At 40.0% G+C, this 17,458-nt stretch overlaps 1 protein-coding gene and 1 pseudogene across 4 annotated transcripts in view; one reads left to right on the top strand and one right to left on the bottom strand.

Moving 5' to 3' along the window:
• Positions 1-17,458, bottom strand: part of FNDC3A (fibronectin type III domain containing 3A) — a 59,402-nt gene that overhangs the window by 7,180 nt on the left and 34,764 nt on the right. For all 4 annotated transcript variants that reach the window (XM_088129292.1, XM_088129289.1, XM_088129290.1 and 1 more), the window contains exons 10-22: positions 16,258-16,396; positions 15,267-15,320; positions 13,921-14,042; positions 13,656-13,830; positions 11,731-11,817; positions 10,804-10,942; positions 10,325-10,393; positions 9,805-9,923; positions 7,956-8,061; positions 6,504-6,679; positions 4,453-4,566; positions 2,309-2,458; positions 886-1,166 (exon numbers count right to left, since the gene is read on the bottom strand). In XM_088129292.1, coding sequence (XP_087985418.1) covers positions 886-1,166; positions 2,309-2,458; positions 4,453-4,566; positions 6,504-6,679; positions 7,956-8,061; positions 9,805-9,923; positions 10,325-10,393; positions 10,804-10,942; positions 11,731-11,817; positions 13,656-13,830; positions 13,921-14,042; positions 15,267-15,320; positions 16,258-16,396 — 1,731 coding nt within the window. The remainder of the gene's footprint in view (positions 1-885; positions 1,167-2,308; positions 2,459-4,452; positions 4,567-6,503; positions 6,680-7,955; positions 8,062-9,804; positions 9,924-10,324; positions 10,394-10,803; positions 10,943-11,730; positions 11,818-13,655; positions 13,831-13,920; positions 14,043-15,266; positions 15,321-16,257; positions 16,397-17,458) is intronic.
• On the top strand, positions 9,729-9,841 carry LOC112540575 (U2 spliceosomal RNA; annotated as a pseudogene).

Here is a 17,458-nt window from a genome sequence, read left to right as displayed (position 1 = left end):
GAAAGAGAGACACTGTTACATATTCCATGCAATTCTTTCCAATGTTCTTCCATCCAAAAATATTCCTTCCCCACAGAAAATTAAGAGGCAGGGAGAAGGGTTCTAGCCTTATTTTCTCCTGACAAAAAAACTTTACAGATGGGTCAGTTTTCAACACATATCATTGCTTGCCAGATTGGCAGAAGCTTCCTCAGTGACAAGAACAAGCAGACTAAATTGCTGTGCCTTCCAGTGACTCCTCACAAGGAAAATCTCCCCTACTTTGCAAAACTATTTTGCTTCTTCAGGCTGACTGCTGAAGATGGAAAGCCTGCGTCAGATTCCCCTCTCCTCTTCTTCCAAAAACATTTCCGGTTCTCCTTCTCCAACAGAAGGCAATGCAAGAGGACAGAGAACACAGAGTGCGACTGTCATGTTCCTATAAATATATGTTATGAGAATGGGGGAGGAATCCGAACACTGTCGCCACATGGGTGTGCAGCCCTTTGGCTTTGTGCTGGGGGAAAAACAAACAAACAAAAAGTCAAATTTAAAACTCTCAGCTTCAGGGAAACAAGAAGGTGAATTCTCTTCCTTTCTTCCTGTCAGGGGGAAAAAGTATCTGAAGAGTCGGGAGCAATCCCCATTAGAAAAAAAAAAAAAGTCTGAAAAAGGGTTATATCGCAGGCCATTCCTATTTTGAAGTAATTCATGTCTCTACACCTGCAATTCAATAAAAATAAAAGCATGTTTTTGTGTATTTCCCACTTCTCATTAATGTTGACTTACAATGCTAGCCACTTCCACCCACATTGGCTGTAGTATTAAATGCAAATAAAATAAAAATCCTCAGACACTAGTTGGTATAGGTGGTTGAACAGGCCATCATCAAAGGCCACTGATCACCTGTATAAAGTGTCAGGTTGCAGGTTCTCCAGAACATGGCTTGTGACTCTGTTGACCGTTAAGACTTGTTTCTCCCCATACTCTATGTGGTAGCCGACAATCTCTGCCCCATGGCAACAAGGCTCTTCCCAGTGAAGAGCAAGGCACGTGGAGAGGGGAAGAGGGGTTTCCAACTGGTCTTCTTCAAGCAGGTTCAATACTGCCACCGCAGCCGGCACTGAAGCTGGGGTTGTCACTGTGCTGATTTCCCCAAATAATCCAGCACCAGCGAGATTCACAGCCTGAAGAGCAAGAGAGGCAGAAGTGTGAAGCCAAAGTGTGAAGGGTCAACTATCTGTTTCTAGGACCACAGCTTCCTCCACACCATTATTCTTCAGATGTTATGGGTTTCAACTCCCCTAATTCCCAAGCAGCATGAACAAATACACAGACACCCCTGGTTAATTAATCCTAAATAACCAGATCAATAATACTGAGAATAATCATCCTACAAGTGAGTTCAATCGGTTGCTTTGGGCTAGAAAGCCCATCTTCCTAGCCAGCACGAGCAACTGAGGTTGAAAAGGTTGATCTACGCCACAAAGAGAAGAAATATTACTACCTGAGATTTCATGGTTGTCCATAGATGTTAAGAAACACAAATCACCGGGTTTTTTTTAATCTTAGTACTCATGTAGTTTTATACAACTCTGAATTAGAATGAAAATATTGGGTGGTATCCAATTTACACCTGAGCCACTGAAAAAAGTCCAATTGAAACACATTATGCTATTCAACGTTTTACTTTCCAACTAAGGCTACCGTATGGCTGCAGAAGAGATCTGAAAATGTCATAACAATATTTTGAAAAACATTGTTTTTCAACTCCACAAATTTTAATATTGTGTAACTGTTATCCATTTTTGCTACACTAGATGGCAGCACCTAGTTGATTTTGGCAGATACTGTACTGGAAAAAAAATTGCCAGAAAACAGGAGTAGAGTTTCAGAAAATCCAATGCTGCAGGTTAGAATAAGGAGTTCAAAAATTATCTCAGAAGAAAGAAATGGCAATGACACTTCTGTTGCCAAAAATCTCGCATGGATATATTCATGAGATCCCCAGGACTCAAGTTTGACTTGAAGGAGACTTTACCTTGACAACAAAGGTTTGGTTGATCTTTAGAGGGGTTCCAGTCATCAGAAGTTATTCTTCTGAGGATATGGAATTTGGCTACATTGCATTCCAAGTAATGGAAGAATCCAATGGTGGTGGTGAAATCTGACAGCATCCATTTTTTGCAGAGCAATGAATCATTTAAGAAGTTAGTACTGAACATTTTCAACTTATTTTGCTCACTAAACACAGCTCAGAGATTAAGATAATGTCATGTTTTAAAATCTCAGGGAAAAAATGCTGCCTCCCAAATCCAAAGGTACATACCTGTACTCTGCAATAATATGTAGTTGCAGGGGTAAGTCCCTTCACTTCGTAGCACAGAAGAGGGCCAGCATAGATTACATGCATAGATCCATCCATTTGGCCCCATTCCAGTCTGTATTCACTAATTTCTGCCCCATTACATGGTGGACTCTTGGAGAAATTAGAAAGAAAGGGTTTAGTAGTTAACATTTGAATTTATAAACTGCAGATGAATTTGATAAACTGCAGATTGCTATGGCACATTTACTGATGTGATTTATAACCCAAACTTTCTGCAAAAGGGGGACTGCTAGAAGGAAGGAGGAGCACATCACCTTCAGTTTCAGAGAGGCCATATCTAACAGCAACAGAAAAATGACCTTCTGTGTCTCTCTTGGGCCATCAAAAGATAGGTTGACCTTCATATTTGGTCCTTCAAAGACCAAGCCCTGCTCCTGAAGGCCAAACGTCTGGTGATTTTCTCCTCTAGTAAAGTCAACTTTTGGGTGTGCTCTGCCCCGATTGATCCAGTTAGCAGTTATTTCACAATTCATAGCATCGCTTAAGATTATTAGATATACTGCCTTAAGCACCTAGAAAATACAAAGCTAGCAAACCAACAGTAAACCAATCATCCTGCATTTTGGTGACATTCCTAAGGATCACAAATCCACAAAGGAGTAAAAAATGTCACAGAGATCATTCAGAAGTGCTGTAAACACAGATATGGTGTGGTAGTTGATAAGGAATGGTATGGGAGACTGGACAAGAAGGCAAATTTCACTCCCAAACACTTAGCTCTAGAATGTTCCAAAAGCATGCTACCCACCTGTTTCAACTGCAGACACTCTGAAGGGTCCTTAGTTTTTGATATACAGAATACTCTTTCTATAAAACCTTAATTATTGCATTTATCTGGAAGGAAGAGGACATTTGCCCCCAAAATAATTACTTGTAAACTTGTGTTTGCCCCCAAATTAATTACTTGTAAAACTTGTATAGATGGGATTATCTTATATTGAGTGAGAACACGGTAATAGAAAAAAATATATCAAAAGAATATGGAAAAAATGAAGCAGAAGAGGGAGAGAATGCACCATCCTTGCTTCATGGGGACCAGATCAAGCATTCTATCTATCTATCTATCTATCTATCTATCTATCTATCTATCTATCTATCTATCTATCTATCTATCTATCTATCTAATTCATATGCCACCCATCTTCCCCAGAGATGCTAGGCCTGCCCTACTGTTGTCACTCTCCACATGGGGCTCTATTCATGGAAGCTTCCCACACAAACATTTGTGAAAATTGGGTTCCTCAATTGGTGGATATACCTGAATGGTAGGAAGGCTCTCCACGTAGACACTCATCCTCTACACATAGAGAGAATCAACAGAACGAGATTACTGTTCTGACTCAGCAGGACTCAAAGTCCTAAGTGATGGGATCTCCTGAACACAATGGGGCTTATTACAGAGTAAGCATTCATCTGAAATGCTTCAGTAGATCCCATGTAGAGTGGCACACCTTGATGACCTCTAAAATCCCCTGTAGCTCTATGACCGTATGATCTCAGGTCCATGCTCACTAGGTCCAGATTCAGTCTTTCTTCTTCTGCACTAGTGTGCATGGGTGCATGTGCAAGAGAAGAGCTTCGTGCGAGTAAATGGTTTATATATACATATGCACACAGGGAGTCAATTAAAAATTGGGATACCTTCTTTCACAGACAATTAATTTTAATCAGTAATCACCAATTCAATTAATATCAGTTTACTTCTTTTGTCCTGTCTCTGCCCTTCTCTGAACTGTAGTCTAGGACTAACAGCCACATGCACATAAGCACACACATGTACATGTTTGTCATATGTGCATATTGGTTAGAGAAAATACAGCTCCATAATCGGTTCTGGTTGGAGTTGCAACCTTGGTTGACAAGAATAGAGAAGCTAGGGTGTCCACTGTCTGGGTTTATTTCAATCTAATCCTGGGGTGGACAGAGTTTGTCTTAAATTCAGGGTTGATTTCCTTTCAGATACTGAACTGATGGCACTCCCAACATTTCTCCAGACAGTTTCAATTCATTTCATCATAGGTTATGCAGCAATCAGAGAAGTGAATGAATCTATGTATAAAGCGGGGGGGGGGGGGACTACTTACCTCCCATGCAGCTACTATACAAGTAGCAGTTTTGCAAGTTAAGAGGGGGACGGAGCATGGATCTGGGGGCCCTGGAGCTGTGGAGATCTCTGCCTTTTCTGAGTAAGGGCCGAGCTGCAGGGAAAGAGTACCTTAAAATTATAAAAATGCTGAGAGATGGACCAAGTCAATACATATCAATAAACTTCAACTAATGCAACATCAGTGGCTTCCCAACAATGCTTCTGGTTTTGGTGACTTTACTTAAAAATTTGGTTTAGGGGACCTCAAGACCCTCCCGTCTTCAATCAACCCACCAGATTTAGTTTCTGGCCCCGATTTAGGCTCAGCTCATATGCCAATTTCATCGGGCAGCCACTGCTCCATGCCTGAATCTTCTGCTGCTCCAATAATATTTCAAGACATTATGTGAAAGGGATACATCTTCATCTGCAATTCCATCACTCAAATTTTATCAGTGTATTACAGAATTAAAATATGTGGAAGAGAAAACTATGATGGATTGATAATCTGCAGAACCCAAATCAGGTAATTTTGGAGTACGTGCCCAGTGGTTCAAGGAAGAAAGATGATCCTTTAAGTCCATCAAGGAAGGCTGTTAACAAGGTGAAGCCTATCAAGGAAAGCCCTACTCAAAACTAACGTTTCTTATGTAATCACTACCTGAAGAATGACAGTTCCATAAAGGCCCAAACTTCATGCCCCTATTTCTTCCCTTGGCCAGACTGCTGGGAAAGGGCGGGGGGGAAGGCACCCGAGAAGGACTGTTGGGAAGATGGCCTGACTCCTATCTCATAAGCTTGTCCTTCCTTGCCACTGGTTTTCTTTCTCCTGGACAGGACCTGATGTTTCCTTGCTTTATCAGGGAAAACAGAATATGGCGTTCCTTAATATACCCATAAATAACAGCAGACCAAGGATGCAACTCTTCTCCAAGACAATGGGTCGTGGCCAGCCTTGGAGTAGTGAAGCAGGAGCAGAAATGTGAAGTGGCAATTAGTAAATGGGGTTAAGCAAAACCCAGACTCATTCCATTTATATTTAAACTAATATTAAACGGTTTGTTTATTTAAACTAATATTAAATAAGGCCTCCTTCTGTCTTGACAAAAACGGCAATTTGGTAAAAATGTTTGGAGGTCTCAGCCCAACCCAAAACTCTGGGGGGCTTCCTGAAGGGTTGGGGGGAGGGGGAGCTCTGTCATGCAGGCCTTACTAGAGAGACGCCTAATCATTTATTTATTTATTTACAAAGGAGAGGTTAAAATTTTAATAATTTGCACCATCTGTCTGTTCAAATATGCCAGGAGAAAAAAGTCTGAGGCAACCAGCACACAAGGCCCAGATCCTTTATCAAGAGCCACCAGTCCTGCTCTGGGATCAGAACTGCAAATGGCTACCTGCCAGAGAGTAAGAATCGCCCAAGAAGAATTGGGCAGATGATATTTATACAAAAAAAAAAAAAAAAAGCTGGCTTTGAAGGGTAGCATACAATTTGATCCAACTAAAACAACCCAGTTCCGGCAGGATTAGAAACAGACATGCAATACAACATTGCCGAAACATCTTCAGATCCAAAGGCTCATTGAGGAACCTGAAATGCAAGCAATATTAATCCTAATATGAAGTAATGAAATCACCATAGCTGAGTCACAAAATAGGAATGGGAAAAAGGTGCACCCTAATGAAACAGAAAAATCAGAGAACAACCCTCTCCTTCCCTGAGAAACTTTTAAAATTCTCCGGCATCCTGATTAAAATTTATGAAAAAGCATATAACGATCTACTCCCACTCAAACATTCGGAGTTCAAGACTTGGGTTTCCAGGTTACTGCTGAGCATCCTATTGGGTGTTGCACCGGCAGATGTTTTAAAGCGGTGTTTCTCAACCTTGGCCACTTTAAGATGGGTGGACTTCAACTCCCAGAATTCCCCAGCCAGCATGGCTGGGGAATTCTGGGAGTTGAAGTCCACCCATCTTAAAGTAGCCAAGGTTGAGAAACACTGCTTTAAACAAACGACTTATTCTCCAATAAGAACTCAGCTGCATACCCCTGCTTTGTTGGCTGCCCGTATCCAGAAGCAGTATGTTCGCCCAGGAAGGAGACCATTCACGGTGCATTCTAAAGCCTGGCCATGGTAGGCTTGCCGGCGTTCTTCTTGGTCACTGTTTGCCATTTCTAGAATGTACTCCGATACCTCTGCGCCCCCATCTGCTGAAGGAGGATCTGCAAAACAGGGCGTGACCGTGAACAAACCGCGCTTTTAGAAGAAGCTTCACTGCATTGGCTTCTTCTAGGAGAAGTTCACTCCAGAGGTGCCAGCTGTTTATTGTTGTTTCATTTGACAGGTCATCTGTAAAAGATGCTCTAATGCAGTGTTTTTCAACCTTGGCAACTTTAGGATGTGTGGACTTCAACTCCCAGAATTCTCCAGCCAGCATGGCTGGCTGGGGGATTCTGGGAGTTGAAGTCCACACATCTTAAAGTTGCCAAGGTTGAAAAACATTGCTCTAGTGGATCAGTGCTGAGAAAGGGAGTTGGACTAGGTGATCTATCAAGTGCGTTCTAACTCTACGATTCTAGGAAAATCAGAAAAGGCTGCAAAAAACATGTGACCTTTCCAGGTTTACTTTTTTTTTTTTTCCTTCCTCCCATTTTCTCTCTCTCTTTGTGGTGGTTGACAAAGATGTTTCCAAATCTGTCTTGAAGAACATTTCCATCAATAATATTTCTCTACTAAGTCTGATCTAAGACCTCTCCACTTTTCATGGGGATCAACTGTTCGCCCCACACCAGCAAAGTTGACAGAATAAGTATATTCTTGAAATAATCAGGAAGGTTATAATTAACTATGTGATGCGAAGTTATTGTTTTTATCTTTTTTTCACTGCTGTTCTGTTGTTGTTTTTTCCAACAGTCACAAATAACCCTGAAGAAGAAAAAACTTCCAGGGTCAGAGTGAACAAATAAATGCCTCCAGTTCCAAGGTAGAGCTCCAGAGGTGCCATCCCCACCATACTCACGGCCTCACTGTTCAGCCAGCTTGGCAGCACTTCCACAGAAAAAGAGAGCAATGCCCTTTAATCTGTGTACCTTTCGTAATGCTTATTTATGGTCTAGTCAGATTTTTGTGTGTTCTCTGTTTAAAGTGCCACTGAAATTTTATTGGGCCTTTCTGACATTTCCCTGAACTATGTGATTTCTCAGTGTTCTAAAATCCCTGGGAACAGAAGCGTCACTCTTACGTTATTATGAGCTGTATATAGTTCCAGATCTATTGAAGAGAAAGAAGACGTGGGAATTCTTAAGGCAGTTCTAGTTCCAGGGTGGAAAAATTGCATATTTCCAAGTGGTGCCCAACTCCAACCCCCAGCCCCCCCTGGTCTAGCTGGATGAGACTGTGGGTAGATACTGCACAACTTTTGGGTTACGGAGTAGTTTTATTCTAATTGATTTACCCTTATACTTTTATGCTCCATTTCCTTAAAATTTGGGATCTTACCCCACTGCAGAGTGAGATCCTTAGGCTTGGCTCTGCCAACCAGGCATGGAGGATGGCACGGCCCAGGGGGAACAGCTGAGGTCTGAACAGTGAGTACATCAGATGCCTAAAAAAGGATGCACACATTATTTACTGATTTACTTAAAGCGTTTAAATAGCCACCCAACCTGACAAACGTGACTCTGGGAAGCATATAAAAACAAGTGAACAAAAATGCCCGTACCCCAAAGCAAAGAAAACTAAAACAAATAAAAGCAATTAACTGGCAAACAGAGGCTCAGATTCCTTACATTCCACTATATTAGCTTGTACGTATGAAACTCCCCACATGCTGCTCCAAAATTCTAACTGTAGCCCAGCCTTAAGAAGGACAATGTGCAACTGCACATTACAAATAGAAAACAAAAACTCGGCTTGGATGGCAATAGTTCTGCAACCTACACTTTTGCATCTATGTCTTAAATCAAAGAGGGACGGTTCAATTTGCAATCAGGCTCCACATATTTGATTTATTGCCTCTTACAGCCAAGGGGAGTGTGGCCCGTGATGTCCTAATGCAATGAAAGAGGTAAGGTAAAAAAAAAAAAAAAAAAGGCTGATTATGGAGGGTTGGGATGAGGAGGGAGTGAGGTTAAAGGGGAAATGAGAACATCAAGACTTGTAAGAAAAATCAGCCTCATTTTTTAAGAGGTGGGTTTTTGTGATACTGATCGAGTAGGCAGGGCTGAAATTTTCTGATTCTCTTTTTCTCTTTGTTTGGGGGAGGGTTAAGGAGGGAAGGAGGAAGTCATTGCTTCCTTTGAAAGACAAAGGCAAAGACTGCCTTAAACCTCTGCAAGGCAAATTTCAGGCACCCATTCCATTCCTTAAAATCTCCCAAAGCCTAAAAAATGGGGCCAGTTTTTTCTCATTGGGGCATGTAAGGGCCACTTTGCCCCTTAAAACTGTCTTTAACAATGCCCCCCTCCCCCCAAATGGGTCAGAAATTTTTGGCACTACCCGCTCTGGTAATATTGCTGACTATGCCCACTGCAGCCCTTGGCAGGTCACAGGGTTGCCTCCAAGCCCAAAAGGGTTCTTCATCCTTGTTTTAAAGGGGAGGGGAGGTCCCAAAATCAGGCAGAATTTTCTCCCCATCCCCTTTCAGAACACTATATATCCAGCCCTGCTTTAGATGATCTGATCAATACTGTTTCCTTATGAGGTTTTCAAAAACATGCAGATTTTGAAACCACAGCCAGTCAGAGATATGAAGATCCAAGAAAAAAACAAGTGGAAAGAATACGAATGTATGAAAAAACATGTATGAAAAAATTCTGGAAAGAAACAGATATGGTTTTCTTCACATTTTCCATCATTTCTACTATTTTTTAACCAGGCCTATGCCCAGAAAAAAACAAATCTTTTACCTCCCACAAAGATTTTAGAACGATTAATCTATTAAGCGTTGAAAGTGCATGATGGAAAAAATCTGAATTCTGCTAGATCTTCATGGGGACTGGCTGGGAAATCCATTTATGTGGCCTTGAATTCCATCATCTTCCCATGTCTAAGGGGTGCCAATAAGGACGAAACTGGTCACATGGTCAGTGTAATTGAAACCAAAATAAATAAAGCAGGCATTGCTCACCATTCAGCTAACAAAAGCCGAAAACATGCTGTTTTTTAAAAAATTAAAACATGAAAACAAATGTTCAAAATAATGAATTCTAGGGCAAATGTCAAATTCTGTATTTTTTTTTTTCAACTTCCTTTTAGGAGTTGTGGAAGACATCTGCTTCTCGGCCTTTCGGCTAAGATCAAGTGTAGTACCTGCTCTTATCAGTTTCAAGAGATATTTTTTTCTCACCTGACTTTGTCCCCCTCTACCAACACATGAAACCTTCAGTCTGTAGGAAGTACCAGGCTTGAGATGGGTACATACATGTTCTCTCATGGGACCTTTATAGGCGATTTCCCATTTGCTGCCTATAAGGAAAAGAAAGATCTGTTTACAACCCATTCCTGAGGGAATGCAAGAAGAAGAAATCCTTCTGCAGCATCACAGAAGAGACATCTGAATATTCGAACACTACAAAAACTTGATCCTGGCTGTTCTCTCTCTTACTATGTCTCCTTTTCTTCAACCTCTGAAAAGACATGAGCTGGAGAAGATGACCCCTCTTCTCAGGGGAGAAACGGCCAATCCCTCGAGTTACAAGAATCTGCAGTAATGTGTTTTTTATAAGTGCTTAAGGCAGACACAATGAAATCAATGGGGCATAATAATTACCATTAACCTGTCCCAATTATTTTAATGAATCAGTTCAAAGCATGATTGATTCCATTTTTAAGAAATATGCAGAGAAATGAAATATTCAGGTGCTTACCAGCAGAGGCTTCTGAAATTTCTAAGATATACGTAGAAATATCTGTTCCTCCAGTATCTTTTGGTGGATCTAATTTAAGAAGAAAAGCAGCAACAGTTTAGAACTGAAAGGAAATCAAAGTTTTAAATCAAGGACAATTAGCTTCAAGGGAATAATACACTGCTTGGGCTGAAAAATATTTTAAGGAAGGTAGTCCACAACAGTCACTGTATCTGTTATCAAAATAAAGAGCCAAGCTCAGAAAGAAAGGCTCAGAGTTGAACAGAATTAATTTAACTCCCATCTACACAAAGCAGTTGCACTGCCTTTTATTGTTAAATCTCAGATTCATTCTGAACACATTGCACTGTCTGGCCATTTGCTACAGAACCAGGAAAAATGCAGTGTGAGTGCAGTCAATTCATTTTATACAGCTAAGGAGTGGGGAGGGGGGCAGAGGAGGACAAAAGAGAGCTGCAACAAAGGAATAGTTTTCTTACCCCAAGTAACTTTCACATTATGGGAATGGATCTTTCCCTTTACAGCTGGTTTACTAGGAGGTCCAGGTTTGTCAGGGCTGGTACTGTACTCCACAACTTCACTAGGGCCACTTTTTCCTTCAGTGTTGTGAGCAAACAACTACCCCGTTGCAAAAGAGAACAAACATCAGTTAAAAATCTGTAAACGGTTTTTTGTTTTTTAAAAATCAGAACCTTTCATATGGGGAAAGAAGATTCAGAACTCTTTCTCCACTAGACCATCCATATAGTCAATTTCTATACTGACCTACCAGGTGCCACAACAAAGCCTAAACACCCTCTTCACTTGGAGCAAGACACAATGACACTGATAAGACATCCACATTTAGGATAACCTCCCTCTCTGAGGGCAGAAGTCCATAACAGGTGAAAACGGTTTTGCAGCTGAGCACAAAGTACCCCAGGAAGGGATGTCATAGGAGACTTGCAGGAACTGGTGATGAAAGGGGAGGTTGGCAGAAAGACCTGAGAATCTTCATGCTTTTCCAGTCAATGAACAAAGTATCTTGCAAGCTAACAGAAGATAGCTGAAGCTTGGGGAGCTTCAAGAGGTTCACAGGTGGGTCATAAGTCTATGACAGAATACCAGCTTTGCATAAAGAAGGTCTCAGATTCAATCCTCAGCATCTCGAGATAGAAATGAAAAACTGCCTAGAAAGTTGCTGCTAGTCAGGCTCCCCAATATTGGGCAAGATGGAACAAGGGTAAGACTTGATCAAATTGCTTCCAAGGTCTTTAATGGAAGTCTTTAAACCTTTCCTAGAGCCTTGAAGAGGTCGCCCATTTCAGCTATTTTGTAGGAACAATTCACTGGTCAGCAGCTTTTCAGGGCAGAATTTGAAGTTTCTTAGCATGTGGATGTATTCATTGCATGGATTTGGTACCTACCCTAAATTTATAGGAAGTGTTTCTTCTAAGGTCACTTAAAGTGCAAGAAAGTTCATCTCCATTGTACCCTGCTTGGAAGCCATAATCCTGCATAAAGAAAAAAATACGCACAGTATTCACATTTGTGTTACATTGCATACCAGAATATTAAATAGGCATTCCTTAGTAAACTATCTATCTTATAGTCAAGGATTATATGATGTATAAATTCATGACAATTGTAATTAAAAAAAAAACAAACTCATACCAGTCCCAGTAATTATTCAGAATGGATTTGTGTTTCCACAGACAGAATCTGCATTCTTTTTTTTTTTCAAATTTTATTTAATAATTAAAAGGGGAAAAATGATAAAACACCTAAACATATTTTTAAAAATACACAATTAACAAAACAGTCTTTAAACTTAAAAAAGAAAACAAAAAGAAAAGAATTAGAAAAAACCCAGCCTCAAACAAAGATAGGGGGGAAAAACTTTATATATACTTATCAATAGTCACTGGTTTATTAATAAGTACAGCACTATAATATAATACAAAATATTATTATAAAATATCACAAAAGCTCTGCCATAGTAATACAAATTGATTCATCCTTTGATTAGTAGAAAATATTGCCTCTTCCAAAACAGATAGATCACATTTCCGAAAGCAATTCCTTAACCTCTGGAATAATATCTGTTTTCCAATATCTGAATGTGTTTCTTTTAGCCATCCCTTGTGCTCGATAAGCATTATTCCTGATAAAGTCAGACTCCAAAGCTTCAGTTTGTATAAATCTCTCACAGAACAAGTTAATCCATAATATTGTTCGTTTGGTTTTGGACTGTGTAAGATGTGTAAGGACAGCCCTTAGGGCTTTGTTGACCCTAGTTTACAGCATACTATGGCTTGTGCAGGAAACCATGGCTTAGTTCAGTGTATGATCCCAACTGATGATCAAAGGCAGAACACCATTTGATTTCAGCTAATCAACTGTACAGATACAGTAAGCCTTCAATTTAAGGGATTCCTATTTGGCAGACTGGATGCCAAAGTTTCTGTTTGGACATCTCTTCAAGGTAATGGACAAATCCTCTGAATGTAAGTAGTCCAGACAAGACACTTATATTTACATTAAACTACATGACATCATTTGCATCACATCATCGTTACGCAAATGGCATAGATCTCTCCAAATAAGGCACTTTTATATTTAATGGACCTTTGGGGGTGACAAATATTCCCTTCTCTCAAATAGTTTGTTCAATGGGGTGTTTAACTGCAGTGAAAGAAATGAGGTAGCCTCAGTTTGGAAGGAGCTCAATCAATTTCCCTACATGTCACATGCAACCCCCCCCCCAATTCTATCCTTGAGGTCTCCAGCTGGAAGGGAAAGGTTTACCCCTGCAACAACAGACAAATGTGCAAGTCACCATGTTACAAAACTGCTTCATGGCAACTGCAGTTTATGTTTAATCAGCCTTCCAAAGGCTGTTTACTAGTGTTGTATACTGCCACAGATCTGAAGAGGAAAAGATGCTGGGGGGGTGCGTGTGCTCACATAGCACTTCTCGGCAACTCCTCTAAGCTGCAACACAATCCCAGAAAAATAAACCTTTACGGAGCTTTCAGTACATGCTATATGTACACCCATGTGCGCTCCAAAGCACTTTTCTCTCTCTGAATCCAAAGCCCTACATGACTCTACTGTTTACTACCACTGCTTCTGCCCCTTCTTCTGAGGGGAAGACCTTTGAGTAGCAACAATTTGATGTTAAATTACTCCCAGAAGGGTTCACTGACTACCAGATCCACCGGGACGGGTGAATGGCACAGAACGCAATTATTCACTAGGCAACACTCTAATCCACACCAGAGGGCAGCTGCTCCTTTCAAAGTCTTCTCCCTACTCTAAACTCAAGAATCTGGATTAAAAAAATACTTACAGAACCTTCTTCTTCCATTTCTAAAATGTACGTCAGAGAGTCATCTGAAGATATGCCATTTGGAGGCCCCCATTTTAGTGACAACCATGTCACTCCTGCTTTAGTTAGCTGGGGTGGTAGGGGGGGCGGTGGGACAATTCCTATTGTGAAACATGCCAACGTCTCGCCAAACCCACTGGGGAGGACAAAAATCACAGGGTTAGAAAAGAAGTTGAGCCATAGAAACCTTTATGGAAATGGTGAACTTACAAGGCCCCATTTTTACCTCATGCCAATGTCATTTTTGGCTGCCAGTCTGAATGTGTATTTGGTGGAGGGGGACAGCTTGGTGACTTTATGCTGCTTTAGATGACCGTAGTAGCATTCCTTGAATGCTCCGTTCCTCCCCTTTCCAAAGAAATTAAAATTAAGTCAGAAAGTAGACTAAAATACAGTTCTCAAAGATCCAGTTAACTCTGATGCCTGAGCTAGACTCTTTCATATTTGCAGGTGGGAGGCTTACAGGACAGAGCTTGCCCCTTCCACCACTTCCTCCTCCTCCTCATTTTCACACAGAAAAGCCAGTAGGCTAAAAGCTAGGAGCAAAGGCCTCTCTTGAGGTAGAATTGGAGTAGTTGTGGGACAGAGAAACATGCCATCATCTGAGTACATCAGGGAGACCAGCTTCAGACCAATGATTCTCTTAGTTCAAAATCTAGAATCAAACTTTGTCCAATCCAAGATTCCCTACCCTAAACCTAATTTTAATCGGAACATGAAAGGCAGTATTGCTCTTCCACCTGCTTATTGTTATTGTTCCCCAGTAATACTGGTGGTTCAGCAGTAACACAGATACAAAGCAAGATTGTGAGATCTTGCGGTCACTGTAGCAACAATTCTGGTGGCAAACATGTTAAGATTAGGGAACAAGGGACCTTAACATCCTATGATCGCATATAATTTCTCCTTTTAATGTAATTATTTTATAATGCACTTTCAGGGTAAAGCCTTTGAAAGACAGTTTACAAAGTAAAACTCAGAAAACTGGATCTAAAAGACCTTTTTTTAAAATAGCAATGTAAGCAACAGTTCTGGTTATAAAACAATTCTGGTGCTAATCTTCTGGGGTAAGATTAACACCAGAATTCTTTTTTTAAAAAATTTGTATTTATTAGAAATCCACAGCCAGGGATACATCATATATTTCATAGGACACAAGACTGGCTTTCTCTTAAGGCTGACACAGGTATTATAAATTAATCTTGGCAGGGATCAAATGGGGCAGCGTTATAACGAAGTTATTATTGATTAATTCTGCCCATGCTCCTTTACAATTCTGAAACATTTATGAAATTCATACAAGACCATACATTTTTAACTTCCACCTGAAATCTTAACAAATCCTAGCTTAAACTACCAATATCTCTTTCTTGCATTCCAGAGAAGCCAATCTACTTCCCAGGACTGGCTGGAAGATAAGCAGGCATTTTCCTTCCAGAGCTGCAAGTATTCAATCATCACTTAATGTTTGCATTAAAGAATGTCAGTTTTACACAAATGCAGTCCAGTGTCTTGATCAGTGTACCAGAATTACAATGACTTATAATAATTCATTAAACACAAGAAACATACCTCATCCCATTCTAAAAGGTAGCTAGTTATTTTGGACCCATTGTCATTGGAGGACTGTGAAGGGGAAAAAAAAAAAGAGGGTAGCTTTACTTGGCTAGGTTATTAAAGAGGAAATTTCTACCTCCCTACTTTAACCATTTCCAATTCTTCATTCAGACTGGAAGTACATGAAATACACCCCCATTCTTCAGATACATAATTAAATACATTGAGCTTTCATTCTGCAAGGGGGTGTCTGCTGGGGGGAGGTAAGTGACAAAACATGCACCACAATGTTGTGATTAAAACCCTGCCCCTCTTGTACTTGTGATGTAATACCGCCTGCAAGCAGTAAGAGGTGGAGCTGCAACATGACATCATGATGCATGTTTTCTCACTCTGACAAAATCACAGCTTACTGCCAACACCTTTGGCCAGCTGTGATGCTTGCCCCTGGTTCCCATTAGAAATGCTGTCGCCTGTGTCTTCCTCACTATCCTAAAGATGCCATGCAATGTTCACAGCTTAATGTCTTACATGGCGCTTGGTTTACTAATATGTCTTGAAGGACATCCATACATGCATTGTCATCTGCTGACTTAGCTAAAACCCCTCCTCCGTTGTTCTGAGCCAAGATGGAAAAGGTGCAACTTCCAGCTGATCATCATGAAGCCTTGGTGGAATTCTTATTCGACCAACCTCACTATAGAGTAAAGTGGATCAACATAGGTTTTACTTTTACTTACTATAATGCTTTAGTACACTATATCCTCATGAAGCAGCACACCAACAACCTCTATCATCTTTATTTCCAAGAATGCTTCTGGGCCCTACATCCCCTGCTTGCCCAGTGCTTTCTACAAAAGTGTGTGCAAATTAAGTTAAGTGCATTCAAAGTAAGTTGTCAGTTGGTAGGGAACACTATTACAGTGGAGGAAAAATCCAGATTTCTTCTGAAAATTCAGTTATGACAAACATGGAGGTCAGGATCCATCCCTGGCTTTGCTCTTACCTTCCACTGTAAAGTCAGGCTGTTTTTGGTTTTGTTGACTACTTTCGGTGCAGCTGGAGGATCCGGTTCACAACTCTCTGTAGTAAAACTCACCAGCTCTGAAACAGATTCCTTTGTGGAATGACCTGAGGCCAAAACTCTGCATGAAGTCAATATAGATATCGATATTAAAGCAAAACCTTAGTCTTATCCTTGTTTTCTAAATTCTTCTTTAATCCCTTATTATATTTGTAATGTCATGCTGTTTGTTTTTAAAGTTATTATAAACTGGTTTGAGATGGGGAAATTTTTTGAAGGTACCATGTAAAGTGTTCAATAAGAATAAATGAATAGGCCAAATGTAGAGTGAAACAAAATAAACCAAGCACATTCCCAACATACAGTGACATTGAGATCTGAAAAACCAGAACATGGTTAACCATAAGGCTCTAAGATACAGTTATTTAAGGAACCTCATTTGGCATACATAGTCCTCTTATTGTAGATTCCTTTCTCTAAAAAAGAATCCTTTAAAAAATGCAAAGTCCTTTTATGCTGAAGCTTATAACACCTGCTAAGAACTGATTAAGAAAAAAAAATACTAAATTTCGTAAACTATGAGACAATGTACATAGATGTACGTTTTATAAATCAGAGCTACACTGATATTGAATTTCTGATCAATTCTAGCCATATAGTTTGTCAATATTTTAATTCTTAAGTTTTATTACATTTTAACAGACTGTATTATATCACTTAGCTAGTAGTACCACTGCAATTTTATTCACAGAACTTAGAACTGTAAATGGTGTTACTTTTGTAATATTAAGTTTCATTTACTGCTGAAATGGCTGGAATCCTTGTAACTATCCTTTTACATCATCTTAGGTTGGTCTATGACTACAATGACCATATTTTCTTGGAAAAAATAAAAGACAAACTTGAAAAAGAGCCAAATCTAAAAGAGGTTTGTAAGGATAACATTTTTAAATTATTTATTTATTTATTATTAAATTTGTATGCCACTGATCTCCCCCCAACAGGTGACTCTGGGTGGCTCACAGTTAAACTCAGAAACTCCATCAATTAAAAATCCCCCATAAATAATTAAAATAAATAATCCATTAAAAATCAAATCTAAACAACAAACCCTGTACATAAAAACGAAAAACATTCAAGAAAATTGTTTATAACTTTGCTTTAGAGGAAAATTCAATAGCAA

Source organism: Python bivittatus, unplaced genomic scaffold (assembly GCF_059951505.1).
Source record: "Python bivittatus isolate LINGU-HERP-01145 unplaced genomic scaffold, Pbiv_v1 ctg000790_np1212, whole genome shotgun sequence".
NCBI classification, from domain to species: Eukaryota; Metazoa; Chordata; class Lepidosauria; order Squamata; family Pythonidae; genus Python; species Python bivittatus.
Note: the sequence above shows the minus strand (reverse complement) of the source record. Positions and strands in the feature narration are given on the sequence as shown.